This window comes from Carettochelys insculpta, chromosome 4, assembly GCF_033958435.1.
Source record: "Carettochelys insculpta isolate YL-2023 chromosome 4, ASM3395843v1, whole genome shotgun sequence".
NCBI classification, from domain to species: Eukaryota; Metazoa; Chordata; order Testudines; family Carettochelyidae; genus Carettochelys; species Carettochelys insculpta.
The window spans coordinates 86,846,141-86,867,386 of record NC_134140.1 but is presented as its reverse complement, the minus strand read 5'-3'; the positions used below and the strand labels follow the sequence as shown (position 1 = coordinate 86,867,386).

Sequence of the window (21,246 nt, the reverse complement as noted above, 5' to 3'; positions counted from 1 at the left end):
TGTTGAAGTGTCAAGCTCCTGTTTTGATAATAGTGCCCTCGCCTCCATGAATCTTGGCAATTCGTGTCTGACCTCGGACCTGCACAGATGTTTCCTGCCTCTCCAGCTCTCCTGTGCATCTGAATGTCTTAATGGCATTATCCTTTTTTTTATGTTGCTCCTGTCAAGCTGTTGACAAAACATACATTCTGTGTTGGATGACAGAATCAGTCACATTATTTCAACAAAATGTACTAAATGAATAGTCAAGGCTAGAATTTACCACTCTTACACACACTAAGTAGCAACTTATGCCACACTTAGTTCCACTGGTGTCAGTTAGGCTACCTGTGGAATAAGATACTAGTCAATATGAGTAAGAATGGCAGAATCTGGTTGGAGATCAGAATTCGTAGCTTTTAAGGAGAGAAAGGACCATTATGATAAGCAAATCTGATCTAATCTTCTGGTCATTGATATTAATTCTATATAACTTACCTAACGGCTACCACAAGTAACAATAATACTTTTACACAGAGAGTGAGAGGGACCTTTATTAAATTCTGTACTGTGGCCGTCACAAAAAGGCTTTCATGTATACACCCAACCTACAGTCTGAAGGATCTCAAAGTATTTTACAAGGAAAAACGTATGCAAATTATATTTCAGAATCACTGACCCACCTACTAGCCATATCTGTAGTGGAACACAGCAACCTTTTATCAGTACTTAATAATACACATTAATGTTAGGAAAGGAAGTGACAAATGCTGTATTCAATTAAAATACAGGGAGAATATTTGGAAGGTAGATAGAAATTTGTTACATGAAGTTATATGTGCCTAGCAAGTAAGGATTAAAGTTTTGCTCTTACAATGCCTCAGAAAGTCAAGACCTCGCTCATACCCCATCTGAAAGATGGCACTATCAGCCACACGGTGTGGGCCTTAAACGTATACTTGGGCATTGGTTCTTTCTTGAATCAAAGGAAAATGCACTGCTTCCTGAATCATATAGCCCCACTTAAACAGTATATAAGTGCTCCTCCGAGGTCTCCTATCCCAGTAGTGAGTAGCTCCCACTCTGCTTAGTTTGTGAGATTAGAAAGGATTCCAACACAAGGCAGTATGGCTGAAGGCCAAATCATCCACTATTAATTTCCTTCCATTTTGTACTTTTTATCAGGAAATATACAAAATGTAACAACAACCAAAATTACAAAGAAATGCAGCATTTTCATATACCTAAAACTGAACAAAACATTTGTCTTACCTTTTAACGTCTGTTATTCCTGTTGGGAATGCTTCCCTCTCAGCATTTTTAAAAAATCCTTAAATTTAGATGGTTAGTTAACACAACAATGGAGGGGAAGGGGAAAAAAAGAAAAGAAACCAACGTATAGCCAACCTTTTTTTTTAATTAGCGTATATTGTACTTCCAAACTGGATACACTAGAAATTGGCAATGCAACATAAGATGCAAAGGAATATACCAGTTACTGTCAAAATGACCCTGTACAGCCTTATAATGCAAAAAGCTTTATACAATACAAATTTTTATTAATGTACACAAACCTTGACAATGTGATATTTGAACATAATACAAGTAAAAAAGAGCAAGAGAAAGGAAAAAAAAAGAAAGTGCTGAAAACTTTAACTGAATAATTACTGGATGGAAACCCAAGTCAACCTTTACTAAAGAATGCATAGTGAAAACTACTAAGAAATCAGCTTTGGAGTGGTGGAAATTTACCAGAACTTTTAGTCTTTAACAGGTAAGAGATATCTATGGAGAACATTCCTTTCCTTAGCTTTGAACTGCAAACCAATTATGGTATATGCCAGGGCTTTTATAAATAGTGTATACTTTTCTTAACAAAAATAAAACACCTCCAAATACATCTTTTCTCCCTCACCAGAAAGAATTACATATCTTTTTCCAAAGTGCTAAACAAAGTTGCTCAGTTATATCAAACATAATTGTCATTCAAATACAGGTTTGGCAGAAAACTTAAACACATGGGATTAATATGCTGACATCTTCATAACACTCATTCCTGGGAGGCTCAGCCTTAGAATATTACAAAGGTGATATTGCAATTCAATTTACAGAAAATGTTCTTTAAACATTCCTACTTCTTTGCTTTTGTATATCTGTAGCTTACTGGCTGATGAACAAGTGGGCTTTTTTCCTCCCCTTTGTTTGAAGTCTTTGCTCTGTTGTGGTAAGGTCAAACACTGTGAATGTGTTTGTGTAACCGTTATATTAACTGAAAGGCAGATTGCACAATTCGGGGGGAGGGGTAAAGGAACTCAACTTTTAACAGTTCTTATTCTGAGTGGGTTACTAATGGAGAGCCAGAATCAGCACCCTCTATTTTGCCTATACTCCCAGGCTACATTGACACTGGGGTTTTGTCAACAAAACTCGCAGAGCATCTACACACAAAATACATTTTGTTGACAGAAACTGTTGACAAAAAAAAAACCATGTAGATGCTCTGGGGGCCCTTTTATCAACAGAGTGGATCAAAAGATCGATCTGCTTTTATGTGTAGACACGATCTATCGACAGAAGTTTTGTTGGAATCTCTCGTCTGAAAATAACTTCTGTAGACAGATGTTTCTAGTGTAGACATAGCCCCAATGAAGTCAGAGGATTTTGACAGAGTAGAGGCAATAGTGTGACAAACAGGGCCTGAGTTGTTTGCCTTGCCTATTAATAGATGTAGAGAGAAATTGGGAACAGATGACTTATACTAATATCTAGAGTAGCCACGTGCTCACTGGAGCAAAACTATCTGATGGAATTTAAAGCAATTGGATGGGAAATCCTTTGTCATTGCTTTACTTTTAAATTGGTACATTAAAATCTGCTAAAATAATAGGTTCTTCTCGTTCTTTCATTGCAGGCAGCTTCCAATGTTTTAACATGCATTAAAAGGTGTGAAAACTTGCAAAAAAGCTTAATAATTTAATGTCTTCAGTCCTGGCTTAAGAAAGCATTTCACCACGTGCTTAACTTTAAGTACGGTGGAACTTAAAAATACATTTAAAGTTAAACAGAGGTAGAACCTCTGAAGTCTGAGACTCTCTGGTTTGGCTAACATCCATGGTCCAGCAGGACCAATGTTGCTGGAACAGAGAGCCCTGGTGCCCAGGACCAGAGGCCAGCTAGGAGTCTGGTGGCCGGGGGTCCCAGCTGGGGGGCAGGCAGCTGCAGTAAGGCCAGTGACAGGATGGCTGGGGAGCTGCAGCCGGGAAGCTGGCAGCAGGGAGGGCAAGCGGTAGCTGGGGACACGCAGCCACAAAGCTGGCAGCAGGGGAACTGGTGGTGGCCAGGGAGTTGCAGCCAGGAAGCCATCTGCAGAGGAAATCAGCTGGGAATCCTGGCTGGGGTGCCAGGCCAGCAGCAAAGAAGCCAGTGACAATTGAAGAACTGCAGCTGGGAGCCCTGGCAGGGGCTGGGAAGCTGCAGCCTATCTGGCAACAAAAGGGCCAGTGGGCAGGCTCCTTGCCAGAAGTCCAGTGTCAGGAGCAGGCTGATGGCTCAAAGGGGAGCCTAGGAGTGGGGGCCAGCAGCCAAGCATTGACCTCCCCTGGCCTGGCAAACTCCTTGGTTCAGGACCATTCAAGAGCCCATGGGTGCCACGGCAGGTAGGTCCAACCTGTATGTGACTAAGAGCCTTTCCTGAACACAGAAGCGTTCTTGAACTGGGGCCTTTTTTTAATCCAGTCATAAACCATAGGCCTGATTCAAAGCCACTGAACTTATTAGGAGTCTTCCAACTGACTGGAAGGAGATTTAGATTAGACCTTTAACTGTGTGTGTGGGAGGATGCTTTCAGATAAGGAAGATGTGGGGGAAGAAAATTAGATCTAATTAGAGATACCTTTTTTAAAGCTTGATTGGGGTAAACCCTGAAGAAAGCTAGTGAAGATCTCTGAACGCATGGTAAAACAAGACCAAGTGCCAATACTATGGAAAACAATAACACAATAAGAATGCATTCTTGTACATGAACTGATTTTAAGTGATAAATAATGTTTAAAGGTTTAAATACTTATACTTCACATTTCAATAGAAAGAACCTTTTACTCCTGACCTTTCTGTCTGTTTTGCACTGGAAACTATTACCTTAAGAAATAGAGATCTATTAACGTTTAGCCAAAGGTTTTTCCTGTTTCCTTTTAAAGATTAACAAAGGTTATACAACCAATCCACATTTGCTTCTTACTGTAATAAAGTGCTACATATAAAGTTGTCATTTTAATGACCACAAAGTAAGAGCATTAAATATGTATATAGTTAGCCTTCTAGCAGTGTACACCCTCCCTATCAGCCTTTAACAAAAAGGAATAAAATAGTACTAATAACATGGAGGATAATATTGATAGGACAACAGAATCTGCAGATACAACCAAAAAGTTGAAGGTATAAAAAGAGAACTGTATAATTAAACAGCACCTTTTCTCTTTCAAAGAAGTTGCCGGTACCTTTTCAAATGTACAATCAGATATTACTTCATTCCATAAAACTAAGGTTTTCTTCTCTCTTTTTTTTTCTTTTTTTGTGAGTGAGAAACAAACTAGTGCAAGGCTAAAGCACTGTGCAAAACTGCCTTTTTTAGTCTGGGCATTTATACCCAGAATTATCCATATCCTTTTTTAAAATCCCCTTTGCTGGATTAACCATCATAGAATTCTTAGTTACACAAGTTGTTCCTGCAAACTAAAGGTAACCACTGCATTAATACAGTTTGTGTTTATATATATAGCTATATATGTGCGCCCTTTTAAAACAAAAGATGTACATTATGGGCCAGATTCTAAATTTTAGTTACACCTGCGTAACAGGAATGGATCTGGCTCTGTGTATGTGTGTATATATAATGCACACACAACAAGCATGTGTATGCATATACACACAAACACTTTGATTTCACACACACATCCTATAGCGCTGAAAGTAATTTCTTCCAGATCTGTTCCACCTCCATCCTCAAATCTTTACAGCTGATGATCTGAGGACAAGGCACCAAACATGCTATAGGAAACTGCAAACAGCACTGAACCAAGCATTGCTCTTCTCAACTATCACAGAGTCACAAACTTCTAAAATGAAAAAGGAGGAGCGAGGGGAGACAGAAGGGAAAAGTAAATGAAATGGACTTTTTAAACTATGATATAAGCCAATAAAAAGGATGTGCAAAAACAGTATCATGGCACACTATCAACAGACTCTTTCACACGCTCGCACTCACACACAAACAAAAATAAAATGTATCAATATGTAATCTTAGAAGTGCTGATTGCCATTAAGGACACTCTTGTTCAGCTTAACAAGACAAAATTGTTTCTTAGATAAGAGTACTGGGAACATGCCTCTGAAGGTAGAAGTATGCAGTAGGTTCACCTCTCTGAAGACTTAATAAAGCAGCTTTCAGGTCAATGCAATAAGTATACACACAGAGCCATTTTCTAAATCTTACTAATGACACATAGTACAAGTGTTCAAACCTCTGTTTTGCAGCAATGTATACCTGCTGGGATTGGTGGGATATTTTTTTGGTACAGAATGTAACTGTCCTCAGACAGTTTCTGCCCTTTCTGTTAGTCCAAGATAGGCGAGGAAGGAGTGTTTAGGTGAGGTGCCACCTAGAGGGGCAGTCTGAGGTCTGGGTGGATGGAATGTGAGCTCAAAGTGGTTCTTGGGGAAAAACATTGTTAAGGGAATTAGATGGGCAAAATCAGAGTTCCAGTACTTATCAAAGCACAAAGAGGTGCCATTTACGGCCAAGGCCTTCACCGCCAAGTTTGCCTCTGCTCCACTACTGTGTGCAGCTGACATGGCCACTGTCTGTAGTGCCTGGGAGGCAGACATGACTGAGAGGGGTGACAAGAGGTTCCTGGAGCTATTGACTGTTAGGAGAGGGCTGGCTCTCTTAGCAGTTGAATACTGGCCCTTCTTCTCCTCTTCAGGGCATTCCTCGTTCTGGTGCTTCTTCATGTGGCGACTGAAGACGAACGGATGGGTGGTCTTGAACAGGCACTCTTCGCAGCTGAAAGTCTGGCGTGGAGCGTGCTTCAGTTTCTTGTGCAAGTTGAGATTGTCTTTGCGTTTGCAGCTATAGCTGCACTGGTCACAGTGAAAAGGGCGCTCCCCAGTGTGGACACGCACATGCTCTATCAGCTTGTTGGCTGTCTTTGAAAGATAGCCACACTGGTCGCACTTGTAATGGTTGCCAAGACGATGTTCCCGGATGTGCATTTCTAGCTCCAGCTGATTTGCTTTCACTGCCTGGCAGATCCGACACTTGTACTCCATCTTGTAGTGGGTCTTCAGGTGGCATTCCATTGCTGCTGGGCGATTTGTGGAGTAAATGCAGAATGGACACCTATTGAAAGAACAAACCAAATAAAAGAGACCGTCAGTCGTGAATAGCATTATTTCACCCTTTGCTATCCCCTGACGTTCTTTGTTTAGCTTGTCATTCAATCCTTTTGAGTCTAATTACAGGGCAAGCAAAATAATTTTTTCAGTTCATTTTAGCGTATTTTGCTTTCTCAGCCTGTGCCTCCAGAATAAAAATATATGCGTGGGATGACTTACTACAGCAGGGCTAACTTAATCCTAGGAAAATATTGATTCATCCCGCAAAAGCGTGTGTCTAACCCTACTTCCTGTCTTAATGGAAAGGGAGTTTGTGCAGAAATGTCTGAGTGTCCACTTGTGTAAAGTAAGAATAAACTTGCCATGCTCTAAACCAAACACATACAAACAGAGAATGTTGGGAATCCCTTTAAAATAGATTTAAGAATAAACTGATAGCGTGCCAAAAGAAACAACAGAAAGCTGGTCTGTTAGTGGGAAGTTCAGTCAGTTCATATTCTGTTTGCGAGACAAACAAAAAGGCAACTTCCCAATAAATATAGGGTTTGTTTTTTTTTTGTTTGTTTTTTTTAAAGACGACTGTACTGATCCCTATTCAAAAAAGATGAGTAAAATTGGCTGGCAGCATTTGCCTGATATAATCCTCCTTGCTGGCCGTTCGTGACGGTGCTGGGGAATGTTGAGTGGGTTTTGCTGACTCATTGAAGCAAGCAGCTCATCTGTTCACCTGGCTATGAGGGAGTATTCTAGGTTATGGGCTGAACAGACAAGAGGAAGGAACATTAGGCACAATTGTGTGTAGATGAAGGTTGATGTAAACATCAGGTTAGTTAATTTCTTCCTCAATAGAAGCAAATCAAAGGAAGTGGGGGAGTTTCAACTCTATTAAATGTATGTACTGTATTTGAGACAAGGTTGGAGAAGGCAGCTGTTCACAGCGGTTCTGAAGTTTATTTGTTAAATTAAGACTGCAGAGCTCTTTTCCCAAACTTGCTTCAGATCTACCTGCCAAGCTAAAAGGGTAATGCTAATTAAAAGTATGAGTAGAGAACCAGGTAACAGCCTTACAGACACAGAAAATTTATTCCATTTAAGGCAATCTCTGAGTAGGTATCTTCTCTTCCATAGACTTGTTATATGTACAAAAGAGAAAGATCTAGGAGGCCTATGCACAAGTTTAATTTTTGAGGGAGGTAATGGCAAATGAAAGCACAGATGGACAGTAGCAACCAATTTATATTTGTGGTCCGTAAAAATATGTTGATCCAAAAGAGCAGCCCTGCAATGAAGATGCCAAAGCAATTGACTGTATTAGAACCAAGGATTCTGATGTGAAGGCGCCACTCATACTCACCTCCCTTGGTACTGAGTCCTCTGGATCAGAATCTTAGATTCCTCTGGAACTGGATAGAAATTGTGTGTGTGTGTGTGTGGGTGGGTGTGTGGGTCGCGGCAGCAGGGGGAATACCTGTGTTCCTCATCTTTCTCCCCATCCTCCTCCGTGTTAAACAGGGAGTAGAAAACTACAAACCTATTTGATATTTAGGCCTCTTTGGACTTCTGGGATGCTTCCAGAACATAACTTTTTATTTGATCCAGCTCTCAACTCGCCTCTATATTGTGTAGCTAAAGAAGGGCAAGGAGATGACTTCGCTGGACTTCCAGAGCTAGCCTGATGTATGCAGTATATAGCTGGAAAGCTTTTCTGTCTCAGTGACAGAAGTTGGTCCAATAAAAGATATTACCTCACCCACCTCATCTGTCAGCGCTAATCTGAGAAACCTTCAAAGCTCCTTACATCAGGAAGACTTGAGTCAAGATTCACGGTTTTTCCTGGCACAGAGAATAGATTCAGCATAGATTACATCCAGGCACAAAAGGCAACTGGTATGTACATCTGAGACAGATGTCTTGTTCTTGCAAGATGCATACTGTCTAAATCTGGTTTTCTTCCCAGATTCAGTCATCACATCACAACCAAATATACAACCCTGACTGATGGGACTATTGAGCTTGATACAAGAGTCTGACAGGCAGATGGAACCAATCCACCAAAATGTACAATGAACTAAAAACGGCTGATCATCCTGCTAATGAAAACTAAACCAGACAAATATTAATGTAAACATTTACAATATGCCAACATTAATTTGCTCAACAAATCCAACAAAAAAGAGGGATGAAGTGAATTCTGGAGTACTGAAACCTACTCCTGACTGAAATAGTTCCAACCTTATTGCCTGAAGTGGTTAGAACAAACAGAAGAGGAATGGGACAGGAGTCCTTACATTGCAGTGAATGGTCAGCTCCATGAAGGAGTTAGCATGCACAGCCAATGGTCTCTTCTTGCTTTAGAGTTCCAGCTTTGAAACAAAGGCGCACATGCAATCTAGAAACAGGGGTCTCTACAGACAATTCTCAAACGACAACTTAAAACTTATGAAGCTTTCTTCAAAGGAAGATTGGTAAAGGAATAGACAAATTGCAATTTAATACAGTAACCCACCGCCAACTCAGACAGACCTACATAAATATGTACTTTTCCTGGACAGTCCTGAAACTCCTTCACTGGCCTCAACTTGGGTCTTTAGAGTTTGTTACTTTGTAAGGACATTTCTGTGACCTGTGCTTGATCTTTCAATTGCAGCCCAGGCAAAGACTTTTTTCTGACTCCTATTATTAAAAATATCTCTTCAAGAAAGTGAATTTGCTCCAATGGTCAAAGAAAATGCTGTACTAGCGGAGGATTTCAGGATATTTGGAAAATACTCATTACTGTTCACCTTATAACTTACAAATTAATTATTAAAGTCTGACTGGCCTAGAATTTAAAAACAATACAGTAATGTAAGAAATGACTGACAGAACACGTATACAAATGTACAGCTAAACTATTTCCCTTCCTTGTTCCATTTGCAGATTCTGTATAGCTGCATCTGCACTATAGAGTTTTCTCAACAAACCTGGGGTTTTGTCGAGAAAACTCATGGAGCATTGACACTTAAAACGTGTTCTGTTGAGAAAAAGTTGACAGAATGCAGCAGTTTTCTTAGGAGAGTTCTGCTGCTCCCGTACGAGGCAGAACACCCAGCGACAGAATCTGTCGAAAAAACTATAGTGTAGACGCTCCGGGAAGCCCTCTATCGACAGACAGGGCTTCTGGTTCACCGGGCAGCCCTGTTTGCAGAGCCGGTCGGCCATTCTGTCGAGAGTGCCGGGTAGCCTGGCTGCTCTCTGTCGACAGAGCTGTTTGCTCTTTTGAGCTGCTTGTATGCGTAAATGTGATCTGTCGACAGAGGTTTTGTCAGAAGGTATCTTCCTTCAGTAACTTCTGTCGACAGACTGCTGTAGTGTTGGCGCGGCCTATTTGTACAACAGAAAACACAAAATTAATAATATAGAACAAAAACTGCTGATACACCATTGTATTCAATATTCAAGCAGCTAGAGAGGGCAACAGAAATTACCCAGAACTGAAAAGATACTTGGAGAGAAAAAAAGCCAAAATCAAAACACTGGAGAATCTCTGTTTCTGTTATTCCACTGCATTTCTAATGTCATTTCTTCAGGTATAAAAAGGGAAAAAAACAGGGGTCCTGTGTATTCACTATCAGAACGTAACCTTTAAAAAGGGACGAAAATGAGGGACAAACAATGAAAATAAAAACATGAATAATTAGAGGTGAAAATTGCCTTTGCATTAGGAACTGAAAAAGGCTGTAAAGAACTGGGAAGGTTAGAATGACTTTGTACTTTGCTACACAAACAACAGCTTGCATATTTTATCAGCTCTGCCTTCGGATTTTATATTATGTTTCTTTTTCACTTTTCCTTTGAAAGGCAGCTTGCAAACTAAGTGAAATAATTTGTCATCCACTACATTTGTGGCACTCACTACTATTGCTTTCAAACCCAGTGGTTGGTTCTAAACTATCCTTTGCCATGATGCCTACAATAAACATGGCAATAATTAGGCTGGTGGCATGTGAGTCTACAGTCTGCTATGTTATCCAGTACTGTTTCATTGTACTCTTCCATCTGACCTGGCGACCTCCAGTTGTGGCTTCTTGTCTTATATTGAGAGTGCTGCTCTGCGGGGCAGGGACTTTTGTTTGTATAATGCCTAGCACATTGGGATATTGGTCTATGATTAGGGCTTCTAGTCACTGAGGTAACACACATTAATAATAATAATAATAATAATAATAACAATAATAATAAATGAATACACAAGCTATATTCAACCTAGAGGCCTGGGGCTTGCACTATGTTACCCAGTAAAAAGTAGCCCTGATTTGCTTTCTGATCAATCAGACATTAACTAATCCCTTCTAATTTATTTTCTTTATCTCCTCTCCCCACAATACTGGAGATGCTTAACACAGTAAAAGTTTGTGTACTTGCTTTCCTTACTTGAGCCCACCGGTGGGGACAGTGTGGCATTTTTTGTGCTCCATTAATTGCTCAGGTGTCTTCATAAACTTGTGGCACACATCACACTCGAACATCCGTGTAATCAGGTGTATTTGCAAATGGCGCTCAAACATGTTTTTTGTTTTGCAGACAAAGTTACAGAAAACACATTCAAAACCTGAAAAATGAAAATACAGACACACATGACACAAGTTCCACTCACTCCTCTTGCCTAGGAGAAGGGAGTCCAGGCCGTCTAACCAGCTTTTACCTTTCTCTGATTTCTCTTCAGTGTTCAATAAGGTCTGGCTACCAGGCACTACGGAAATTACTAGCAGGTTATTTGAACCCTTGTGTTTTTGGGAGATATCTGCATCTTCTTTGCTGTTGGCAGAATCACTAAGTGCTGACAGAGATGAAGAAGAAGGGCTGTTTGATTCACTGGGTGTCTTCCGGTCTTCACCTGAAAAAAGCAAGAATAAAGTCCACTTGGTCATTAGTATAAAGGGAGAAAAACCTCAAACTCTGTTATAGTTTTCCTGTTACCCTACGTATTCATAGTTTCAAAAAAAGTGACATGTTAAAAGGAAAAGTAAAGTTATTTTGAACTCAGGGGTGAGCTTGTTTTGTGTACATCAATTTGTTCTTAAACATCATGGTTACATTGTTTTCTTTCTGTAGGGCTAGTCTCAAAATATAAGAATTTATAACTGCACGCCTACCAATTTACCTCTAACTTTCAGTGTACATATGCAATGGGAAGAGAATGTGTGATTTTATCACACTACCAAATTAAGGAAAGGTCAGAGGAATTTTTCTAGTTAGCATAAAATTTACAGCCCTAATTGGAATTTGTTTTCGTTAGTTTTTTAAGCTCTTTTAGGTTTTGTTTTTATATCACTTTTGAACTCTCATATCTTTCTGCCTCATGGCTAGACTGTCTCGAACTTACATTGTAGGTTATCCATTTGGCTGGTTTAGGAGGTGAGGGGGGAGAAAGGTGAAAAATCTTACAACCCACTCCACTCTCTCTCCTGAGCAGAATTTCCTAGTAATTTGAATCTCTGCTTCCACTTCTCTCGGAGCACTACTTCTGTCCCCTAGGCACTGCTGTTTTTCATTCCATGTGTGTTCCAGACTTTTACAGAGCATCGGGGGAAGAGACAGACCCATAAATATTTGGAAAGAGTTAGTGTTGCATGTGAGAGACAAAGCACAAGGCGTCCCATTCATTCCTGATGTAAGTCCAGTCAAGCCACAGGTGAGACTGGCCTCATGTCACAGACAGGAAAGGCCAGGGGCCTTGTGTGTTCTAAAATTTCTCTGCAGCCTTTGAACTGGGGTTATTGATCTAGCCTCAAATTTTAAAGATATTTAAGGTGCCTATATAGTCAGAGAAGTACTAGTGAGATTTCCAGAAGTGCTCCGGGGGTTTACTACCATTGATTTCATTTGCATCTTTGGGTGCCTAAACATCCACAAATATCCAGCCCCTTCTGCTTAGGAACTTAAAACTAAAAGTAGTGGTGTCACCTACTGCACAGCACAGCAAACTACATTTGAGATATTGTTGACAACTATATAATAGTTTGTCTTACAAAGATGGAGTTTATAGAAGACTTCCATAAAAAAAGGGAAGAAGGATTCTTTCAAAGATGCGGTTTACTTTCAAAAGAGCAGTGTCTACACTGGTTTTCTGCTTTCGAAAGAAGCTATTTCAATATAAGAATATGCAAATATGGCGCCAGATATGTAAATCAGCACCTCATTTGCATTTTCAATTTCCATCATTTGCATGTCTCTTTCGAAAGAGGAATGCAAATGTAGACACAGCCAGAGACTCCACCCAATTGCACACAGAGTTCAAATCAGTCAGGGATTTCATATATGCAAAATATAAGCACATAACATTTCTGGGGTGGGAAGGGTGCAATTCAAAACTTATACGTCCTGGCTGCATCTACACTACAGTTCTGTTTCGAAAGAACATCTTTCAAAAGGGAACATCGAAAGATGGTCTTTCGAAACGGAGCATCCACACACACCAGCAGGGACCGAAGGTTCAGTCCATTCTTTCGAAAGGCCCCCACCACAATTTCGAAAGAGGGCGTCCACACATGCCAAGGCGCTTTTTTGAAAGAGCAAGGGCAGGAAGCACCATGGGCAGGGTCGCATGGCGGACGAGCCTCTCCGGGGCCGCTGCCTGCCGTCCCCTTAAAGGGACCCCCCCCCCACCGCTGTACTTCAGCCTGCACACTCTGAGGGCCAGGAACACGGTCCCCAGGCAGCACAAGAGCAAGCGCCAGAGAGAGAGAGAGCGAGCGAGCAGAGGTGGCATCCCGGGCCCCCATGGACCCCGAGCAGCACCCCCTCTCCATCGCAGCCGTGGCCAGTGCTGTGGCCGCGGTCCTGACCGCTGTGCTGCAGTGGCTCTGGGTGGCCATCACAATAGCCACCCTCCTGGATGCCATCCTAAGGGCGCAACATCCTCAGCCACTCCCCCGGCTCATCCGCCGCCTGTGGAGCTTCCCTACTAGCAGCGACTGGTGGGACTGGCTGGTGCTGGCGGACTGGGGTGATGACCAGTGGCTACAGAACTTCAGGATGACCAAGGGGACATTCCTGGAGCTGTGCCACTGGCTCACCCCAGTCCTCCAGTTCTGTGACACACACCTGAGGCCGGCACTCCCCCTGCACAAAAGGGTGGCCATCGCCCTATGGAAGCTGGCCACCCAGGACAGTTACCAATCTGTTGGCCACTGTCAGGGCCATCCTCACCGAGGTAAGCTGTGCCCAGCTCACACCTAGACTGCATGTGGGGTGCGGGGGGTAGCCTGATGACAGGCATTGTCGGGAAAAGGGCAGGCACCCCAGGGCCAGGGGCAGGGATGGGTATGGGCACAGGTGGGCACCCCGGGGCCAGGGGCAGGGCAAGCCACACCCCACTCCACGCTCATGAGTGCACCCCCCCGCATGCCCTGCAGGTCGTCCGGGTGAAAAACAAGGCGCTCCTGAGGCAGCTGGTTCATGTTGGGGACCTGGACGACACCGTCCAGGGATTCCAGGAGCTGGGCTTCCCCAACTGCTTCAGGGCCCTGGATGGCTCCCACATCACCATCCGGGCCCTGGAGCACAGCCGTGTGGCCTACGTGAATCGCAAGGGCTACCACTCGGTGGCCCTGCAGGCCCTGGTCGATGCCAATGGCCAGTTCCAGGACATCTACATGGGCTGGTCTGGCCGCACCCATGATGCAAGGGTCTTCAGGAACTCAGGGCTGGGATGTCATATGGCTGAGGGAACCTCCATCCCCTGGCGGGTGCTCCCCAACAGGGTCACAACGATGCTGCCCTGTATCATGGCGGATGCGACCTACCCCCTGCAGGCCTGGCTGATGCGGCCATACACTGGGCACACTTAGTCGAGCCAGGACCTTTTTAATGAGCGGCTGAACCACGCCCGGAACACTGTCAAGTGGGCATTTGGCCGCCTCAAGAGGCATTTTAGATGCCTCTACACCAGGCTGGAGGTGGTCCTCCCCAACATCCCAGCAGTGGTTGGGGCCTGCTGCACCCTCCATAACCTGGTGGAGGCAAAACACGAGTGCTATATGCAGGGGTGGGCCACCGAGGTGGGGCGGGGGTATGAACAGCCCCCTGCCGCCCCGTGCCACCAGGCCCAGCAGGACAGGGTGCACTTAAGGGAGGCCCTGCACCAGACCTTTGAGCGGGGGCCACAGGAACCGCCCTCACCCTGCACACACATGCACACCCACCAGTACACATGCGTGGGGGACACAGGGTAAACCATATAAACAAACTGTTTATAAGAAAAACCTGTGCCTCTCATTATCTAGGGGGAACTATATATACATGTGGGGGGGAGGGTAAATGGGGAGCTGAGTTTGTGGGGGGGGGCCTCACCCCTCCATGGGGCTTGATGGCCAGGAGCCCTGTCACCCGTGCCCTTCCCTTCCTCTCCGTGTCTGGGGGCCAGGCCAGGCTGTGGCCGGTGGCACAGGGAGGTAGGGGTGCGGCTTGGGTGTGGTCCCCACACCTGTGCCAGGCTCGGCAAAGGGGGTGGGGGGGACAGGGGCTCGGCCTCTATTTGGCTTGCCCTGGCCAGCAGGGTGTGGGCTAGGCAGATGAGGCTGGCTGGGGGGTGGAGGGGAAGGAGCAGAGGGGGATTCCAGCAGTAAAGAGGCCATGTGGATGTGCCCCTGCTGGCAAAAAGCCCCTCTGTTGCCAGACTCTTATGCCTGAATTTACTCTTTACTGCCAGCACCCCTCCTCTGCCAAGACTGAGCTCTCGGGACCATGCTAATGAGCTGCGGGACCATGCTAATGAGCAGCCATTTGCAATTTCGAGGCTGCTCATTAGCACGGCTCTGACGGAAAAGCCGTGCTGTGTAGACCCAGCCTGAGTGTTTTATTTCACCATCAAATGCTCCAATTCTTAAGACAACAGAATGGGACTCAGCAGATCTGAATTCAATTCCCAGTTCTGCTCCAGACTTTCCATGTGACAATCTCTAGTTACCTCACCTGTAAAAGTGGGATAACTGTAAGTGTTTTGGAAGGATAAATCCATAATGTTTGTGAGGTGTTCACATATTCTAGAGAGGGGAATCCTATCACTACTTTGCACTAGCACAAAACCCTGTGTGGACTTTCCACTGACTTCATGTGTCTGTAGTTATGTTTAGTTGGAATAAAAATATGTGGTTTATTTGAAAATTGTCATTAATCAGAGGTCACACAGAATTCTCTCTTTTGCTGATAACTGAATAGAACCAGAGAAACACAGAAATTAAAAATCACAACCTGTTCAACTATTTGAATATGATGTTGGGACAGTAAAACAACAGCTGCATTAGTTTAGTTGCTGAATCAGAGTTCTAGCTAAATAGCAACTAAGTTCCCAGGCAGATTGGGGGGTGGAGGAGGACAACCTCCAAATATTGGCACAGCTCAGTACAGTACTAGTTTATTACACACTTGCAAGCTGGGCATGTATAGTAGACTCTTGTGCAACTGGCATTTGAGTAACCGGCACACTCAAATAACCGGCATAACTCACAGCTGAGTAGCGCTGGGCAGCGGACGCCAGGCGGGAGTGCGGAGAAGCAGCATCAGGGCTGGGGTCTGCGTACAGAGCGTTGAGAGCAATGCCCTGCCCCTTGGAGGGGCCAGCCTGCTCAGCGGTGCCCTGCGTCCCCTTTGTGCTGCATGTGAGTGCAGCCGGCAGGCTCCTCTGCCCTCTCCGCCCTCCCGCCTGGTGTCTGCTGACCAGCAGAAGGATCTGGGGTTTGAGTACAGAGCTTAGAGCAACGCCCCACCCCTGGGGGTGGGGGTGGCCCGCTCAGCACTGCCCTGTGTCCCTCCGTGATGTGTGTGAGTGCAGCTGGCTGGCTGCTCTGCTCTCCCATCCAGTGTGAGCTACTCTCTATTACCCAGAATATTTGATTATCAGGCTACGTCTACACGTGCACCCAACTTCGAAATAGCTTATTTCGATGTTGCGACATCGAAATAGGCTATTTCGATGAATAACGTCTACACGTCCTCCAGGGCTGGCAACGTCGATGTTCAACTTCGACGTTGCTCAGCCCAACATCGAAATAGGCACAGCGAGGGAACGTCTACACGGCAAAGTAGCACACATCGAAATAAGGGAGCCAGGCACAGCTGCAGACAGGGTCACGGGGCGGACTCAACAGCAAGTCGCTCCCTTAAAGGGCCCCTCCCAGACACACTTTCATTAAACAGTGCAAGATACACAGAGCCAACAACTAGTTGCAGACCCTCTATATGCAGCACGGACCCCCAGCTGCAGCAGCAGCAGCCAGAAGCCCTGGGCTAAGGGCTGCTGCCCACGGTGACCACAGAGCCCCGCAAGGGCTGGAGAGAGAGTATCTCTCAACCCCCCAGCTGATGGCCGCCATGGAGGACCCCGCTATTTCGATGTTGCGGGACGCGGATCGTCTACACTGTCCCTACTTCGACGTTGAACGTCGAAGTAGGGCGCTATTCCCATCCGCTCATGGGGTTAGCGACTTCGACGTCTCGCCGCCTAACGTCGATTTCAACTTCGAAATAGCGCCCAACACGTGTAGACGTGACGGGCGCTATTTCGAAGTTACTGCCGCTACTTCGAAGTAGCGTGCACGTGTAGACGCAGCCTCAGTGTGCAAATGTGTAGGGGTCAACACAGATGTGTAGGTAACGAGCCATTTTTGGCTCACGGATGCCAGAGCTCAAAGAGTTTATTGCACTGAATACCCAGAACTCACCAAATAGCTAGTGAAGTCAACTTACATTTCAATAAACTAGTAAACAAGTATTATGCCCTGACTGCAAAGTGAGCTCCCTAAGCAGACTGCTTACCTGGTCAGTGTGAAATGACTTCAGCTCTGTAGGATCATGACCATAAGTAGTAAGAATTTCAGTGTAGGAAAGAAGTGTAGATAGGAAGTGTGAATGATCGCACTGAAAAATGGGCGTGGGGGTTGGGGGGAGAAGAGAGATCACAGGAGCACAAAATGTTGGATCATCACCTGTGTGCTTGGTGCTGACGTGAGCCTTCATGTCGGACTCTTCCATCGTGACAAAATCACAGGCTGTACAGCAAATAGAAAACATCCACTGCTCTTTGTCCACGTGAAGGGACATGTGACTGACAAACTGGACATTCATCTCTGTCTCAAATCCACATACATGACAGCTGCAGACAGAAGGGCATTACAGAGAAAGAGTAAGAAACATTTAAAAAAAATCCACGGAACAAGTGCATAAATCCTTTCCTCATTTTCATAAGAAAATTCTTGCTTCGGTAATTTCTTCTCTTTTCTATTGTTGATTTTTCAACGGAAAATCCTTTTGCCTGCTGAGCTGCCCCTGAACCGATGGCCGTGCCAACAGGATTACAGGGAGGCTCAATGCAACAATCTCAAACATGCTATAATGATGCTAAATAACCATCAAGTTAATTAAAAACTGCAGAGTCCAGATGCTGCACATCACCTAGCAGAATCCTTTGGGCAATAAGATGCGCTGCAGCCTTGCCAAGATGTTTAGGAGGGCTGGTGCGCTGACAAACTGAGAGCCTGCTGCACTCCGCGAGAGGCCATTCTCAGGCTCTGGAAACAGTCCCATGCTAGAGCAAGATCTCCTGCACAACTGCCTGACTTTTTGAGTACACATCAGCACAAATGGGTCCAGGGATTCCTTCTACTTGACTCAACAAAAGCAATTACTATGCAAATAATCAGCACTCATGCAAATTTTACATCTAGCCGATAACAACAATGATGTTCAGAGGTAATAGAAAGGAACTTAGTTTAACTTTCTACCATCTTCCTCTTGTTTTAATTAAGGCATTGACATTTAAAGCAAAGCCAGAACACCAAAAACAGTCTTGCGTTTGCTAAGGGATGGACAAGCTAATGTAACATAGCTTGCGTATGTCTGATTTCTATGACTGTAATTAAATCTGTTCCTAGCACTTCGGTTGAAATAAGAGTGATTTTGTGATCTACGTGTACAGTAGGATTCACATCACAGCTAGAACATGTTATAACGATTACATCAATAAAAAGCCTGAAGAATTTAATTGTATGTACACCATTCTTTTATCATTATGAGTTTTCCTAATGCTTCATAGTTTTGGCCCTCTTTATTATATGGAAACATTCTTTCACAGGTAGCCGAATTATAAAACATATCCACCTAAGGCGATCAAAGAGAAAATCAAATGCATGCAATTTTTACATTTTTTTACGGAAATGTTCGTTGAAATGATTGAACTCATTGAAACAAGTGGAAGGCACTATAAACTACCATAAATACCTGTATTCACTAGTAAATTCATATACACAAAATGGAACTTATTAGATGCATGTTGAACAGTTAAAAGTTCAAGAGAGATTTAAAGGCTTATCTGCCTTTCAAAGCCATTTAAAAAGAGCACAGTCTTTCAGAGTGCCTAGCAAGGCCTCGAGGAAACATGACATAGCCAGCTAGGTTTTGTTGCTGAACCTAAAATCAAATGTGGGTAAGCCAGATAGTCCAGTCACATTCTACCTGAGAACAAAAAAGAATCATCTTCATAATGTTTCTTTGTCGAGAAGATAGGCAGACAAGGTATTTGGATTCTGGTCTCTTGTGTATGACCCTCCACTGGGTCCTCACCTGTAATAATAAGGGTGCTTCTTTCCACTGCCTTCAGAAGTGACAGCGCTGACAATGTCCTCAGCGTCTGTACTCACCAACTTCACAGAATGGACAGTCAGGTGTTGGTTCAGATTAGCACGGCACTTAGCAGCATAGGGGCACAAATGGCATTTGTATTTTCGCTCTTCTGAAAAACAAAAGCAATCTGAAGCATGTGTATATTGGTCTTCAGTGAAATATTTTTAAAAGCTCATTTCAAATATGCAAATACATATTACCATGCGTTACCAAAATCCGAACAGCTTGCAGAATCTCCCAGCCTGACACATTTTGGAAGTTAGGAAACTTCAGAAAGTTATCAAGGTTCACAAGAACCTTTTGGAATAGAATAATACAATGTGTAAATGTTACCAGAGAGAAATTCAGAATCTCTGAATAAGACAAAAATTATAAAACCACGGAAAATACCATTTGGGGCTTTTCTAGCATGGTCACGCTATGTGATTCTATGCATACCAGCAGTGTGCTAACAATGCATTTCATAAGTATGTCTGACAGTTTTCCTTCCTAACTGTATTAATCTGTGCATTGCATCTCAACACATTTGTCCTTTGGCCTGAGTTTGAGACATTCTTCCAAAAACGTGCCCCATACACTTTCTGCAACATCTGGTTAGATAAATCCTCTGTATAAAACTACTGGGCATACAGTCAGACCCTCAGCTGATTTTAATAAAGCCAGCTCCCCACTCACTTTATGGAAAAGGGTGTTGTATGGAAATGGATATGGTAGAAAAAAGGAGAGTCACTCTCTACTCCCTTCTCTTGAGCTAAAAGTTGATGGTGAGCAACCCTAACTAATATTTAAAACATTATGGGCTGGTTCTTCATTTGGTTGCTGATGTTTATAAAGAGCTGGGCATATAAACAAAATCAAAACAAAATGCAATTTTCCTCCTCTTTAGAGCCCTGTTTACAGGCTTGCCCAATTGGTGGTGGAAACTAAAAGGTAATTGGATATTGTCAGAACCTGGCAACTGGACAAATTCCCATTTGACTGTTTGCTTTCTGGCATGGGTGAGGGCTGGGTCATAACGAGTTAAGTTAGCTCCTTGAACTTTTAGGCCAGTTTTACTTGTCTTCATGCCAAGGGAAGGAAATCAAGGATGACTCTTTCCACAACATTTTACTTTCTTGCCAAAAAAATTCCCTCATGCTTTTCTTGCAACACTCTAGCATGACACTGTAACAGAGAACACCAAAGTGTATGATTTACCTGTGTGCAGTGAGAGATGTCGGGACAATGTCTGCTGTCGGCCAAACACTTTTCCACACACATCACAGGGAAAGAGCTGGTCATTAAATTTCCAAGATGGCAATCCATTTCCTGCCTCCAGGCCTATCCTTTCTGTGTCTGGACCAAAAATGCATCAGTATAAAGCCTTATTATTTTAACAACTGAAAGGACTCTTAAGAGTTCACTCTGTAAACTACTCTCATATGTCATGTAAAACACAATACTCTCAGCTTCACTTTGCTATTCATGGTGCGTTGAGTTCACATGAACAGTGAAACAGAGATGAATTTAATCATAACCTAAACTGCAAATTTTCCTCTGTTCCACAGTCCACAAGAAATCTGAGTTTCTAACGCAAAATTCGAAAGCAGGGCTTGGACTGAACCAGAAAAACACAAAGTTACAGGGGACTAGATAAGCAACAGAGAGGAAGCCGTGCTAGTCTATACACTATCAAAACAAAAAGCAGTCAAGTATTACTTGACAAAGTGCTACGTGACTGCTTTTTGTTTTGATAGGGACTAGATAAGACTAATATAGATAGGTGGCAATAATCTGATAAAGCCTTAAATCATAAAGGTTAAGAAAACAACAAGGCAACAAAATATGCTTTTTGTTTTGTTTCTCCCTCTACAAGGTCAACAAACTGGCTGCTGGCAAGGCTATTCTCAGGCAACTGTGGGGCACCACACCAATGATACTCCACTCTGCTACTGTACACCGAATTTTGTAATACATGTCCTGGAACTTTTCCCCATCAAAAGCCTAGTGTAGATCTGATTCTTTGTGTGGCACCTTTCCAACAACAACTGTAATAACAGAACACTTTAGACTGACTCTAAAGTTGAAGAGGCGAGCTATACACAATAGAGGAAGAGGTACTCTACAGGCAAGAAAGAGCACAGAGAAAAGCACTGTCGTTCTTTTAATCTAAATAGACCATTTTGCCAGCCTTTTCATTTCCCCCCAGTGTTTGAAAGGTCTCTTTTTGTGAAG

General features: G+C 43.5%; 1 protein-coding gene across 4 annotated transcripts in view; it reads right to left on the bottom strand.

Annotated features, from left to right (window-relative positions):
- Positions 1-1,376: 1,376 nt before the first annotated feature.
- Positions 1,377-21,246, bottom strand: part of ZNF827 (zinc finger protein 827) — a 160,974-nt gene continuing 141,104 nt past the window's right edge. For 2 of the 4 annotated variants that reach the window (XM_074993239.1, XM_074993240.1), the window contains exons 9-14: positions 20,230-20,367; positions 18,973-19,141; positions 17,340-17,506; positions 11,057-11,248; positions 10,786-10,963; positions 1,377-6,376 (exon numbers count right to left, since the gene is read on the bottom strand). In XM_074993239.1, the coding sequence (XP_074849340.1) occupies positions 5,569-6,376; positions 10,786-10,963; positions 11,057-11,248; positions 17,340-17,506; positions 18,973-19,141; positions 20,230-20,367 (1,652 nt within the window). In that variant the 3' untranslated portion in view covers positions 1,377-5,568. Of the gene's footprint in view, positions 6,377-10,776; positions 10,964-11,056; positions 11,249-17,339; positions 17,507-18,972; positions 19,142-20,229; positions 20,368-21,246 lie in introns of all 4 variants that reach the window. The other 2 variants (XM_074993242.1, XM_074993241.1) reach the window with 2 other exon arrangements.